This window comes from Ambystoma mexicanum, chromosome 3p (assembly GCF_040938575.1).
Source record: "Ambystoma mexicanum isolate Mex_15411 chromosome 3p, UKY_AmexF1_1, whole genome shotgun sequence".
Taxonomy (NCBI): Eukaryota; Metazoa; Chordata; class Amphibia; order Caudata; family Ambystomatidae; genus Ambystoma; species Ambystoma mexicanum.
In genome coordinates this window covers 1,121,395,915-1,121,411,183 of record NC_090925.1, presented here as the reverse complement: position 1 = coordinate 1,121,411,183, position 15,269 = coordinate 1,121,395,915, and the positions used below count along the sequence as shown (strand labels likewise).

Sequence of the window (15,269 nt, the reverse complement as noted above, 5' to 3'; positions counted from 1 at the left end):
TTAAAGATGGAGAGAATTGTATTTCCGTGTAACAGCAAAGGATACAATACTGACTTTCTTTGGGAATCACAATTAGGCACACATTGTTTTTTTGATGTAGTTTTCAGACTTCCTAACTTGGGTATTGTCAAGATCAGGTCTTCGGTAATGGTTTAGAGAGAGTTCCATCTTTTTAATTAGGGACACGCAACCACTCCGTTAACCAGCAACAGTCTTTAAGTAGTTCAACAATGGATTTCAATGACTTTAGCCCGACTACTGCAATAGCTACTATGCTTAATTGCCTGACTGCTACATCTGCATGCCTCTTCAGCCCTCTTCTTCATCTCAGTACCTCTAGGATTCTGGGACTTGTAGTTACTTTCAGTAAAGCTAGGTTTTCCACTATTTAAGGGAATGAAAATGACTTTTGTACATCAGTTAAAGTTCTTCAGAGAGGGTTATGAGAATTAGCTATTACAGAGGAAGATGGTTTAGTGAAGACAACATTTCCATACTCCTTTACATTGCACCCTAGGGAATGAGGAAGGTATTTAGTTCGGGATGCCCCTAAAGACCTTTCCTTTAGTGAAGTTTGCTCAGGTTTTATAGCCTTGGGGTTTACAGCCCTAGATCTAATGTGATGTGTAGGGACATTAAAATTACAATAAGCCATTACCTCTTTAGGTACATTGGGAAGAGTCTTCCTATCAGGAAAACTACTGTCTTATCCTACGGAATCTCCTCACCACCCTAGGCCCCGTCTCCACTCAGGTGATCCTCCCGCAGTACACCATCCCCAGAGTTGGGATCACGAAGCGTCTGCCTTCCAGTGGGAGGAGACTTTAGGCAGGGTTTCAGTGAGGGATGACTGGTCACACTGGCATCTGACTTTTGCAGGCTCCCATACTTTAGTTGACACTAGGTGGTAAGAAATGACTGAAGAAGGCTATATACACACATAGCAGGGCAGGCCTTACCAACATTAAAGTTTTCATTTGGTAGAAAATTTCATGAATCACGCTAAAGGCAGATTCCCTCAGCAAACTACTTTAACATGTTAGTGTAGAAAAGCTACATCTAGCCCTCCAAAGGATTGAGGTGGGAAACTCCCAAAATAAGAAATGTGTACGTCTTCAATTTCCTTGCTGGGACACCACAAGTCACAAGTGAAGCTTTCCCCAAAATCATTAAATAACAAATGTTACTTACAAAAGAAATCCACTCACAAAAACAGTTTCACAGGTGTTGCTCCCCATCTTTATTCATACACGGATACCAGCAACCACGATAAAAATAACTCCCTAAAACCATTAATCATACGAAAAAGAATAGAAAAGTAGCTGAAAAGGTGATGTACTGATAGAATCATATAAACTTGGGATGGGCAAGCGTTAAATGATTTTGAATACGAATTAGAAGATGTTACTCCTGGTTTTGTTGGACACAAATAAACATTGTCTTTACCAGATGCAGACATCACATGATATTGATTAACAGGACATGTTCCTCTATAAAAGAACATTATACTCTCCAGAGTTTAAATATAAGGGGTCATGTAAAATGACAAGATTTAGATACATTTTGGGAAACTATGGAGGTGTTGAATCAGTGGCAGTCCTTCCATATTGTCAGACTGCGTAATGTATCTGCTTGCCTTAGGACTAAGGAAGCGCTCAGTACCGCTCGTACACGTTTAACGGCCACAAGAGGCTCCAGATGGTTCTTTGGATGGATCATTTCTGATGATATCAGAATTTGTTATCCTGGTATTTGCCCAGTAGAAATGTTGACAAAAATGAGAGCAAGCATTTGAGATCTACCTGGCATGACACGTAATCAGCTTAAGCCCCCTTGAGTAAGTATGGCAGGCTCACTATGAACAGTTTGCATTTTGTAAGCCAAGTGCATCCGTTTCCAGGGTTTCAATATAGGCAGAACACGGGGGCTTGCATAACGGATCCAAAACAAGTTGGCAATAGGACCACAATTTACCTTTAATTTGTTAAACGTGGGCTGGATAGCAAAATGCATACAACAGATATTTTGCAGAAGGTAAGGAAATGATATGCCAAACTCTCTTCAGGGAGGCTGTGTTCCTTTTCAGGTGTTGCTAATTACTTTTTCAAAATTCAGTCTCAAGGGATTCTGGTTATTGTAGTGATGGCACAAGTGTTCATTCGCAGCCTCCCTGAAGAGTTTGAGACTTGAAAGTACTTGGAGGAGTAGAACCATTGTGCATTTGCACTGCAGCAGTTGGGATTTAACCCTGGTAATTTTTGAACATTGTTGGGACTATTTGCATCTGTGATTCAACCCTGTTATTTTTTTTACATTGTTGGGATTTAACCCTGTTATTACTCACATCAGGATTAAATGACTGGGAACTATACTGCGCGCCAACCTTCTTTTTCTCCTTAGAGGTTAGTACTTATGAAGGACTAGAGCCACTCCACAAATTAGACAAAAAGGCAAGTTGCAGTGTGTTCAGGGGGGCAGAGTTGGAATATTGGCGGCTGGACTTATGTGGGAGCCATATGAAAATGAGACATGAAACTCATTAGCGCCCAGGCCGGGGCTGCTGACCAATAAGGATGCTCTGAAAGCGTGCTGTATTCTAAGGTACAAGCCTGCATTCCGAGCACCATGGTAAGCCAGCGCCCCTCTCCTTCACTTGCCCGCTCAACCTTCCCATTAGTACCCGTGTAGTTTCCTAGATGGGTGCTAATGGTGTATTTTTTCTTTATTTGAAGAAAAAGAAACTAAACTTTAAAGCAAGGCCTGGTGCCGCGCAGTGCTGGTGTCCTTGAAGTCCCTTTTCAACGTTGATGAAGTCACTGTAATCAACATTGAAAATAGACTTCCAGCACATCAGCACTGCACGGTGCCGGGCCGTGCTTAAAAGGCAAGTTTGGCACTCGTGTAGAGAACTACACGGGTGCTAATGGCGATATGCCCCTCTGTGGCGTGCCAACCCTTTAGGTTACAGCACCGCCATTACCTACAGGGTCACCCCGCCACCTCGGGGCATATCGCCTCAGTATTCTTTTCTCGCATGTCTAATTATAAAAGTCCTCACCATCAGAGTGGGTTTCTGGTACCAGTACAGTAGTCTCATGTTATTTGAGCCAATTTGCTCAAACTTCGCCTTTATTTTCGAATTTACTTCCCTACACCATTACCAGGAATAATTCTTACCTCTGTCGGTATCACTGAAAATAATCTGACTTGGAGAAAAAGGAGGCTTGTGGAACATAAAATGGAATCGCCGTGCATTTGATCTGAGACTGCATTGCCTAAATAACCCGAGAGAGAGGCTCAGTTACAACCTAAAAATAATTTGCCTTTTACTTCACACTTAGCCACTTGCGTCTAATTTAAGTCTGACATTAAATGACTTGTTAGTAGACTATTCTTAGTTGAGCATAAATGCTGTGAAAAGCATAACGTGGTATTTCCAGTGTATGCTCATTTCTCAAGCAGGTACTGATCTATGCCAATTCTTATGAGCCAGCCCCAAATAAATGCATGTTGCATAATAAGAGTCAACATTTCCGAGGTTACCTGAAAGGCTGGCTTTCGGGGTCTGTGTCTTTGAAACCCATTTCCTCCAATTTGCAACGCCTGTATAGCTCGTAGTGGCGAGTGTGCGTTTGTTCCCGGAGGTCCTCCATGTTGACTCGAATCAGCATTTCCCGTAGCTTCACAAAATCACAGTGGCTCTCGTTTTCAACTGTTGAATCATAAAGGAGGCAGTTAGAAATGTATTCAGAATACTTCTCACCTGGCATCTTTAATGGACATTTCATGGGCTACGTAACAAGTAAAAATGTATAAAGAAAATTACTCAATACCTATTTTAGTCAGTCTAAAATGTTATTTGGCACCAAGAGTGGAATGCTGAAATATTGGCATCTAGATGGGATGGCCATTGCTCTTGATCCTTACCAAAATGCCACTCTCACCTCCATGTACCTCAGGCTGTGCCTGCTCCCGCCTTCGTCACCTTTTTTTCTTTTTTCCACCTTCCCTCCGTCCCTTCACACTCACTCACTCCTGCTTCCTGAAGAGTTTTGTGCTCCCTGCGGCACAAGCCCTACTCCCTGCCACAGAAACATATTGCCATCTATGGGCACAAAGCTGCTGAGCATCCGTGGTTTGGCCGCCATCTTTAATGGGCTTTTTCTCTTGTTCGTCTTCATTTCTATTAAAATAAAGGTCATATATAGCATAGCGCTCTGCACTGCAGCCAGGATCCAACAGCCTTAAACCCCATTGCCATGGGCAATGCAGGTAGTTTTGTACCCTTACTCCTCGTTATGTGCTTTTGGCTTGAGCCCATAAAATGGCTCGCCACCCAACTACCCATATGGTCTGCGGCAAACTTGTATAATGCTTAAATGTAGATTGACCCAAATCTCCTCCTTGAACACCAATATTTATGGCAAAACAGAAATGTTCAGTTCAATGGGTTGGTGTTTCAAATACTTTCATTAGCAAGGACGTTTTCAGAGTTGTACCATTAGCTCATCATAACATTCTCATGTAGATGTCCTACATGACTGTCTAGTCTCCCCCTGACCCCCCTGGTTTTACGGGTAACACTATTCTACCCTCGCTCCCAAGAGAGTTAACTATTTATGTGGCGCAAACTCCGTGTGTGGACGTCCATCTGAGGCAAATCAGGAGTGGGGTTGAAGACAACCCATCTTGCAAGAATAGCACTATAGCGCTGTACTAGTGTTTAGTCGAATTTGTTAGTATGTTCAGTTGTACACATCCCCCACCAAAGACTGTCATGGATAAGTGAAGGCAGGTGCCTTGGGGGAAAAGTAATTGTACCCAATTTTGAATGATTTTTAAATGTTTACAACCCACAATTCTGTAGATGATTAAGATGTTTTAAAGACAAAAAGAATCGAACACATTGATATCAGAGCAATATTGAGGACTGTTCTACTTCTCCGATTGCCCATACCAGGGAAAACCTTTTTAAGGGGGCAAGTACTTTTTAGCCTTTCACAATAACTACATAATTTTTCAAGAATTCTCTCCCCTGCACTGTTTCTGAATGTACAGTCCTTGTTCAGATAAATGTCACCTATTGATTTAAACATTGTGTTTCATGAACTAGTGTGATGCTTTTATAGTCCCATCACCATAACAATCCTACCCCCAACCTTACATTCTTGTTTTGGGATTACCATTTTCATGATTTAAATTCCACATTATTTGCTGTTTTTTCTGCAGTTATTGTTCCAAATCCCATATTACTAACACAAAAAAGGAGGAAACAGAAAGGGGCAACAACAACATTACTGTTCCATTAAGACCCAAAAATGAATACATTTCCGTTCTCCCACTAGGTCTTGTTTTAAGGCTAGAATACCAAACTAGATCACCTACAGTTTGGCTACAGTCTCGACTATTGCAAATCAAACGATATACCACAGAACAGAGGGTTGCAGAAAACGAGATTCAAATGCCAATGTAGTTCCTAAAGTTTCCACTAATTTTTGTCCATGTGAATTTACCTTGGACAACACCCCACGGGTATTGCCTAGCTCTTACAAGCTTATTTCCAACTTTCACCTCTTCTGTGCTCCCCACGACAGCAAATGGTAGATGAGCCTGAAAAATAAATAGGTTGTGAATTTAAAACTAACAGCTTAATATTTAATTAGCAAATTCAAGCCAATTTTTCTACAATGTGGTTCCATTTATTACATGTTGACGACATTAACTATGCGGTTAACATTGTTCCGACAGCAAACGATCTCTAGTGCAGAAGAAGTGCACATTTCATTCTATGCCCACACTACAGAAACAGTATCCTCTACAGGAGAGGCAACAAACAATTTTTTAGCAATGTTTAGTCAAGACTATTTTTATATTGCGCGGCACAGTGTAAAATAATTTCCAGTACAATGCCCCCGTAATTTGTCGCATATCCTTGCATTTTAAAACAGTCTGGAAACGGTGCTGGCTGCATGCTTTATTGGTGAGGGAGGTAGCAGTCACTTAATTTTTAGACCATGTGTAGATAGTTCACACTGTGGGTTAACTGTATTGACCAGTGTCTCTCTCCACTAAAGACCCTCTTACATTAGTGCACAATCAATATGTTGGCAGTCAGTTGATCTTACAATGACGGGAGTCTGTCGAACCAAGAACAGGAACATTTTCACTGTAATTCGGATACTCAGTCCTTGCTCTCCTTCCTTTACAGCTGGGTGGAAGTTATCTGCCCCAAAGGCAGGCTCTGAAAGCATTTCTAAATAGAGTGCTGTATTTTTAAGACTTTTGGAGGGGCTCCACACACTGCTGCTCTAAATCCGACACCTATAAACACCTTGTTCCACAGGTTTCTAACCTCCACAGCAATGGGTTTGAAGCATGAAATATGCCCAAGGATACAGAAGGGACTAAGAGTACTAGAATCACCATCAAGGTATTTTTCCCTACTCTGATGGACAGATTCCCCTCTTCCCAATCGGTTGGCAAGGAAACTATTAATCAAAGAAATACCAAAGGGGCACAAAGAAAGGGCAACAATGGTCAATCTCATAGGTTTCAGAGAACTTTGTGGCCAAAACATGCCTCCTTTGAGGAATCAGAAAAATAGTGATTTCCAGGACCTCTCTAGAAAAGGAAACCAATGGTACCATATATGGGTTAAGTAACGGTCCATGTAGGATGTGCACAAAGTCTCAAGTACATGACTGCCTCATCCTTACACATTAAAAATGCTCCGGTTGCGTTAGCCGACTACATTGCCATGCAAAATACTACCACTAATAAACAGAAGATCAAAGGGCTTAGAGTGTTCAAGATAAAATGAACTTGACCCCGAGGGAGGTTGTAGTGAAACGTATGAGGATTGCTCCAACAAAACGTGCCCATGCCAAACATTGGATTTTCAGTGTTGTTAGAGAGTCTCTGAAGGTTTAAGGGTTGAATAGTTTTGGCATGGCCACCATTGTAGAGCTTTGTGACATGCAAACAATTTGCTCCCTCTTGATTGGACATAGGGGAGTCCGTATCAGATTTTGATTTCTATCTTTTTGTTGGTATATAGATTCTCGTGCAGAGCCGGTAGATTTGAGCTTGGTTCAAAAGCAGGCAATATCAATCATTGTGGCAGAGGAACTTCATGCAGGCAGTCCTTTGGATGGGAGGAATGGATGGCTAATCACTGGTCAGACAACACAGGTTTGGTACACACACACACACACACACACACACACACTTACACACACACTTACACACACACTTACACACACACTTACACACACACTTACACACACACTTACACACACTTTTCTGTTGGTAGAAATAGTGCTAAGAGCATTTCAAGATATGAAAGAGGACAGAAAGAACTGCACACTCAAGATGTCCAACTAGAGCTCTGAGGTTGTACATGCATTATATATTTTTAACACAACTAGTCAAGGTACCTGCCTGATTGTGATGAACATAGCAGTCAAGGCAGAGGGGAAAGAGGGGTTGCAATCTGAAATAGGATGCTGGGAACTGGCGTAGTTGTGCTGCTGTGTAAACGAGTACTTACTATTTAACTAACCTGTTGGTACAGAAAAGTACAGAAAAGTACTATAAAGAGCCAAAGTACTGGGCCATTGGTGAAACTCACAGTACTGAAATAAGAGTTCGCTAAATGAGATCTCGGGGCCACAGAGTTAGTGTGTCCATTTGGTCACGGCTCAGATTTCATTTTTCAGCTCTCTGGGGGTAGAGTGAATTCGCTGCTTTTGCTCGTAAACAATGTTGATCATAATTGTGCCTCTTAACCTGATGCCGGCACTGATGGTTTTTGAAGGCTTTTTAGAATTCTCAAAAAATGTATCCTAGGGTTTTGAGAGGCTTATGTTCAAGACTGTAGTGATCCCCAAAAACTGCTCTTATGGTTCGTTTGGTATGTGGAGCTGCAAGCAGCTCACCTTCACCTTTGAATGCAGTCAGTTTGAATGATTTAGCACAGGGATCTGCAACCTGTGCCTCTCCAGATGTTTTGGACTACGACTCCAACCAGCCCCGAACAGCATAATCAATGACAAAGGATCCTGGGAGTTGTAGTCCATAACATCTGGAGAGTCACAGGTTGCAGACCGTTGAATTTTAGCACCAGCAGCTGCCTGAAATCCCAGGATACAAGCAGCTTATATTTTGGTAATGGTGCAGATAGTTGAACCAGCAGACTAAGTAGTTGCCTTTTTTTAAAGGTTATATTCACATGTGAACTTCGCACACCACAAGAGGTACACATATAGATATCAAATGTTGCTGTCATTTACCAGGTATTGCCAAGATAGCCAAGGACGAAGGTTGCCCAGTCCATAGAGAACATTGCCATTGGTGCGGGTGGGTAAATATTCTATGCCCTTACGGATATAAATAGGGTACGGTAGTCAGGTCAGGTTTTGACTCTACCTGCTTGCCGTTAAGTAAGGAGGGAGCCCATTTGAATGGGACATTTACTAGTGCACATTAATAAGTAATGTTATGTCCTTGTGTGTTTTTCCCTTAAACAGCACTGCAGCGGTTTTTCCCATCACAACATGGCAGTTTTTCCAGACTGCAGAGATAAAGTAAAACGTGGAGGAAGCAGCCATGAGCCCAATAGTTTAAGAATGCACTGCCAACCATCTTTCAACGGTTCAATGTCATTTCATTGTGGGATGTTTTTCCCCGCAAATTCTTTTTTGAAAAAACCATAGAATTTCTTTTTTGGGGGAGGGGGGGTTCCCCATCCCGCGACGAAAGGACATCGTACACCCTTCAACTACAACTTAGACGGAGAAGCTTTGATATTCAGTTCCCATCATGCATTGCAAAATAGGTATGTTGCAAGTAGTTCACTGCAAAACGTCCCATCTCCATTGCATGGAGCGCAAAAGGGGACAGGTTGCGCTGACCTTAGTCAGGTGAGTGAAGGGATATGGATCAAGGAAGGGAGGGAAGTGGTGGGTGTACCAAAGGAAGATGGAGAGGTGAGGGTGATTAATAGTCCCGGAATATTGCCTTTAGAATCAGGATAGCGATGGGGAGGTGTGCAGGAAGACGCAAATAGGGTATTTATTCATTTCACAACTCCCATTGTGAAACGGTCTCAGCATAGTGGGAGTTTCGAAAAGGATTAATTTGAACGGGGTTCATTTATTTCCTCTCACCGACTGTAACAGAGGCCTGAATTGGATCGGAGCGCTTTAGTTCATGGACTTGTTTGTGTGGGAGTTCGTTCTATAACCTAGGCAAGACACCCCAGAGGGTAGTTGTGCCCCCAAAAAGGTTGCAAAAAGGTCATCCATCTTAACATAGTTTCTATTCTCTCTGGGAGACAGGGCAAACTGAGTTATTGTTCTAGTAAGGAACATTTACTTCATATTGGGATTACTGTACTCCTAGCCCAGAGACCCATTTTCTCTATAATTCTGGGAAATTCTATCCAATAGAAAGGGACCAGAGCATTTTTTTTGTAGGACCGGACCCATGCGCAGATATGTGGCTGCCCTCGCCACCCCAAGGCCTGACTTTTCAGTCCTTTCACAATTGCAAATGTAGGTACCAAACGCCTAGCTAAGGGAATTTTAGGAGGGTTGGTGTATGGAGGAAAAGGGAGGGTGCAAATATGGAGGAAAGGCGAGTCCGAGTTAGGACTGCAGTTGTCACTATGGTGAGTAACTAGATTACTCCCCGCTCCTCCATACTTCTGGAAGATTCCCATGCACAGATCTACTGGGGGTAAATGGTCCCATTTCCAACCTAGCTGAAGAGGTTCCAGAGGTTGGCTTGCCTGAACTTAGCATCCACCCTCAAACTCCTGTCCAGACAACAGTTCATCCAAAAAGGGGAAGCCCAACTTACAGTTTTAGTGACAGAGACCCAGGAGACAGGTCTTTGAAAAGTGACAGAATTCACTTTGGCCTTCATGAGAGGAGCATGGAGACTTCTGGATTGCGCTAACAGACTGACACAGTTCTTCAAATTGCACAATGCAAACCATCTAGAGATGGTAGCCTTGCTCACCTGAGAGCATGTATTGCTGTTTCTGATATTGCCATTCGAGTTTACAAAAACCCTTCTCTTAATATTCTCTCGACCTCCCCCTGCACCCCCCCCCCCCCAACTATTATCCTATTTCAGTTCTTCCAGCCCTTGTAAACATTCTAAAAGCATGGGTTGCTTTGTAATCGTGGGTTTTAAATAACAAAAACTCAATTCTCCTTTCAGGCTAAGCTATATTTCGTCAAGCTATGGGTAGTGAATACTCCCTTACTTCAGTTCTTGAAATTTGGCTTTCAGAGAATACTCATGAGGCTCCTGTTCTTCTCAACCCCACTGCTGCCCTCGACATGGGTGACCGTTATCTTAATGAAACATTGCATCTGCTCTGCTATTTCTGGAACTTCTTTCTAATAGCCATCAGGCCATCTCGCGCGCCATTCATCTGTATGTTAAGCCCCTTTCTGATTTTATTGAGACCATTGGCTTCATTCTGTTCTGGTGCAGATGACACCCCTGCTCTTGTTCACGTGGGTGGAAACACAGGGGCCTCCTCCACTCAGTTTCAGGTCCGAGTGTCTGCAGTCTACAAATGGAGGGCTTGCAATTCCCTTAAATGTAACTCTGCTATAACTGACGTCATGGTGGTTGGAGGGTCTCCATCTCCCATCTCTTCGGTCTGCTGCATTTTGGCCACCTGCTCTCCCCCAGTGTCCTCAACCAGTATATCACTTGTATGTTTCAAACTTAAGATCTTTCCTCTTCATTCTGAGTCCAGCACAGTCGCCGCTTCTTGTCAGCTTAACATTCGTTAAATATTCTTTCATTGCACATGTCCAACATAGGATAGACTATGGCAATGCCTTTTATTTGGGTCCTCCTCCATCTGATCTGTTATGTCTCCACCTTATTCAGAATACTGCAAACAGAGCCATTACAGGCCTCAAGAAGTTCAATCATATTGCAACTATTATTTTTAAACTACACTGGTTATTCATTCCAGATTCTCCTCAAGGGGTTGGGTTTTGCTCATTGATGTTTTTACCCCCCTGCCCACCCCTTCATATGCATCCTCTTATTAAAACGCAAACCTTGCAATCTGCCCCATCCTTGCCATCAATGTCTTTTCAAGTTCCCAGCAAGTGTTCCACCTGTACAGGTGGTAGATCGATCTCTTTACTGGTGCCTAGAGAGTGGAACGGTCTTCCTTGAAACTTCACTTTTAGCCCAAGCATACTAGTTTACTCTTTCTCTGCAAACCCTAGCACCTAGAAATCACTTCTGCTGTGTACATACTTGCCTTTTAACAAATGGTCACATTACATTCAATAATTGTCTCCGAGTAGGCAGGAGGTCAAATTTGTCACAATATCATATTTTGTCACTTTTCCTCATCTTGATTGGCCAACACAATGATAGTATTAAACACTGTCTCAGATTCCAAACACTGCCTGACATTCCAAATTCTATTGTTTTACTATTGGTAATGTTTTTCTCTGCCTGAATGTTACTTCTATAGTAGGAATAGTGTTTGTTGCGTCATTGTAGGCAGTCTTTCAGATGCCTGGCAGTCTTTCTGTTCTAGAACTAGGACTGTATTTTAGATTGCATCCACTTTTACCCTGGCTCATTAACAATTCTGAGATGAGCAATTGTTTGGACAGTTCTGATCTTAGTTGTTGAATTTCTTCCTTAAAGTGCTGCTACAATTCGGCCTCAAGATTCACGGGTCTTTTTGACAAAGATGAAAGAGACTTTATCTTCACTCTTGTGTTGGCAAAGGGATGTGGAGTACAGCAGTTTCCTTTCTCAATATAATATATGTATGGCCAAGTAAAGCTACACACTCCTTTGTTTTCCGGCATCCATATGGTATTTTTTACATACACTAATCTATGATGTTTATTGATGAGCAGGCTATAAAACAGAATTGGAGACTGGAGGGATTTTTTAGAGCAGTCCCTCTATGTAATAGACTATCAATACTTAAAATCTAATGTCGTCTTGGGTTCTCATCACAATACTACCTAATCATTCCTAATTCATAGGCAATTCTCACTTCTATACATTATTCTCTTGTATAAATTTCCAATATAACCATTAACTGGTTTTCGACTTTATTCTATGCATGCATCTCAATACATTATTCTTCTAGTTACATCAATTAATGAGTACCAGTGGTATTTCAGGCAACAGTGCAAAAAGTTTAAACATCTAAAAATACATTATATCCTAAAACACAGCAGTAACAAAACAGTCTCATTCATTATCACGTCCACACTAATCATTCCATCGCATTACATTTATCCCAACATGTTTCATTTCTTCCATCCATTCTAAAATGATTTAAGGAAATTCTTCAGGAGCACACTGTTCGCCTTTCTACAGTCCTTTTTTGTAAATATTACATCCGACTTGTTCCGTTTGTTAAGCTATTAGCTGATTTGATTACAGCACTTCTGTGTTTACAATTATTTCTCAGGTCTGGTGTTACAAAGTGGTGTCTCAATTTCACCTTCCAGGCACGGTCTTTAGCTATGGTATTCTTTAGTATGCACGCCCACTTCTACAGGCCTCTATGTTCTACTGTTATGCTTCACACAAGTTGCTACAATCCCTTATTTATTTTAATTCTGAATGCCCACTTTCGGGGGGCTCAACTTCAGTTTCTCTTCTTTTGCAGACTGTAACTTTAGTATTTAAACGGGCCTCCCTCAGCGGTTGATAATTAAGCTCACTGGTAGCTTCTCTACAGCCCGGGTAGATAAGTTGGCTTTAGTCCATGTGGCATGCTAGACGTCTCTGGTTCATTCCTGTTTGTGTGCTCCATTATAAACCTGGTCTCAACTAGTCTAATCACGTCCTTTGCTGCCCCACCAGTTATACCCAGACAAGCGTTCTATACCACCAATCAGCGAAGGCAAAAATGGGATGTATGCTTACTTTTGGGTTGTGTAACGTGCAGAGAATGAGTTTGGTGCTGTGTTAGTCCAGTTATTAAATCAAGAAACATCCAGGCTTTCATACCTTTGTTGCTCATTTATGATGCGACAACCATATGATTAAGAGGTCTCTGGGCCTCCAGAAGCGAATGGGACTACCATCTTAACAGAATGCTCGGTTAGTTCAATAAAAGGCATCAAAACCTGAATTTTGCGAGATTCTGTAACAAAGCTCCATTTGGTTGTAGACTAAATGTTTGGGCTTTGCAGATGTAATACTTCAATAGTGAATAAATGGTTGTAGACACTCCTGAGTGGAAGGAATTCCTTGGAATATGTTATTGGAACCATCTTGTCAACAGGTTCGGGGGGGGGGTCTCACACGTGTTAAATTTGGGGTTTAACCATACGTAACCCAAGGTAATCCAGATGTGGACGCCTTGCTCACTGTACCTGCGATAGGCTAAACCTCACCTCGCTGAGGAGGCCCAGCAAGGCCGAAATGTGTGTCTGGGGTTGGTGGTTCCCTTGTTCAGATGAGATGTGCCTAGAATGTTGGTGCTGGACTGCCCTTCTGGCTGAGACTAGACTGATATTTCACATGTGTTAAGGGTTAATCAACTAAAATGTGGTTGTCCCTCAGTGGAGGAAATTCCAATGAGCAAGTTATTTGTACCATGTTCCTTCTCTGTGGGGTGGCTCCATCACTCTGGTTAGATTTAATACTCAGCACTTTATTGGCTTTGATGTTGGCAGTATCCTCATTGAAACCTACTGAAACCGGATGTCTGTTTTGCTTCAGAAACCTTACGCCTTCCGGTGACAGAAACTCTTTCCTACTTTGGAGGACTCCAGTTTTGAGAAGAATGCAAGTAGATCAAATAGCCAGGTTTCTATGGATGCCTGAGAGTGCCTTCGGAACAAAGAAGAGTTGAGCCCTATGAAGAAGCATGGCTTTATGTGTCAAAGAATATGTTTATCATTTATAGGGTAAGACAGTCAATCAATGCAGGCTTCTTGTTGCTCTGAATGTACTATATTACACTCTGCATCATAGCTGATGAAGTGTTATAACGTGTGGGCAAAAAGAATTGTATTTTCAGCTTTAATCTAAAAAAAAAAAAAAAAAAAAGAAAGGAGGTTTTGGATGGACCAGAAACCAGGGGAGCAGATGCCATTTCTGAGCTACCAAACAAAGCAGTGAATGATCCTTAGTTTTATTTTATTTATGCATTTGTAATGCGCCGAAAGCACACAGACATCAGGGCGCAGAAACATAAAAACAGGGTACAGTAGACGAACAACCGAGCTACTAGGAGAGCTTCTGTCTATAAGGAGATTTACTTGAGAAGGTAAGTCTTAAGGTGCTTCCTGAAGATTCTGTAATTCGATTCTAGACGCATAGCCACAGGAAGTTTGTTCCACTGCTGGGCCGCCTGAACCGGAAAGGATTTTCCGGCACCCGTTGCTCGATTTGCTGGCAGCACTTGCAGTGTACTATGTGCTTCCGATCTCAGGGTCCTGTTGGGAGTATGTCTAATGAACTTGACCTGAGGTATGTCGGAGCCACCCCATACAAATATCTGTGCACTAGCGTCATGGCTTTAAAAAAGATTCTGTCCTCAATCCTAAACCAGTGAAGTGCTCGCCTTCCTTCTGTCACATGATCTCTTTTGTTGATCACTTTTACCACCCGTACCGTGTTGTTTTCCATTATCTGGCATTTGTCAATGCATTTTTTAGTAGCCCACAGCAACAATGAATTTCCATAATCCAGGCGCGATAAAGAAATGGCCCTAGCAATCGTGGCAGAGTTCGTTTCACATAGAAGGGGGCGGATGGCTCTCAGGAGCCGAATTTAATAAGCACTGTTTTTGTGCAGATATTCTGAGCCTCCGTACCCAGAGTGGCTTCCATCATCATCCCTAGAGTTTTCACTTGGATAAATTCCAGTTCTAGTTTACTGGATTTTAAGAAAGACCAGCAGAAAGGAGTCACTAGAGTTGAGTCCTAAATGGCAAACCCATATTAAATTGGTCAGAGATAAAGGAGGGGCAAGAACCAATGATAGATTTGTGAATCACTCAGACAATCTTGAACGGGATTGTCTAGGAAATAAGCAGCCACTTCAGGGAGGATATGGCTGCTTTAGCAGAATGGTAATGGGGAGAGCAGGAATAACCTTAGCAGGCGTAGATTAACAAAAAAAACTGTGTTAGACCCAAGTATGCGCCAGTAGCAAGACCCCAGATCATCTCTTAGGTTCAGAATTCCAGATAAGATTTTGAAACGGGAGTTGGTGGCAGTAAAATGATTAGAGAGTAAAAA

The 15,269-nt window shown here is 42.2% G+C and overlaps 1 protein-coding gene across 3 annotated transcripts in view; it reads right to left on the bottom strand.

The window, feature by feature from the left end:
- SEPTIN8 (septin 8) overlaps positions 1-15,269 on the bottom strand; it is a 437,194-nt gene that overhangs the window by 98,534 nt on the left and 323,391 nt on the right. For all 3 annotated transcript variants that reach the window (XM_069652496.1, XM_069652497.1, XM_069652499.1), the window contains exons 6-7: positions 5,514-5,610; positions 3,544-3,712 (exon numbers count right to left, since the gene is read on the bottom strand). In XM_069652496.1, coding sequence (XP_069508597.1) covers positions 3,544-3,712; positions 5,514-5,610 — 266 coding nt within the window. The remainder of the gene's footprint in view (positions 1-3,543; positions 3,713-5,513; positions 5,611-15,269) is intronic.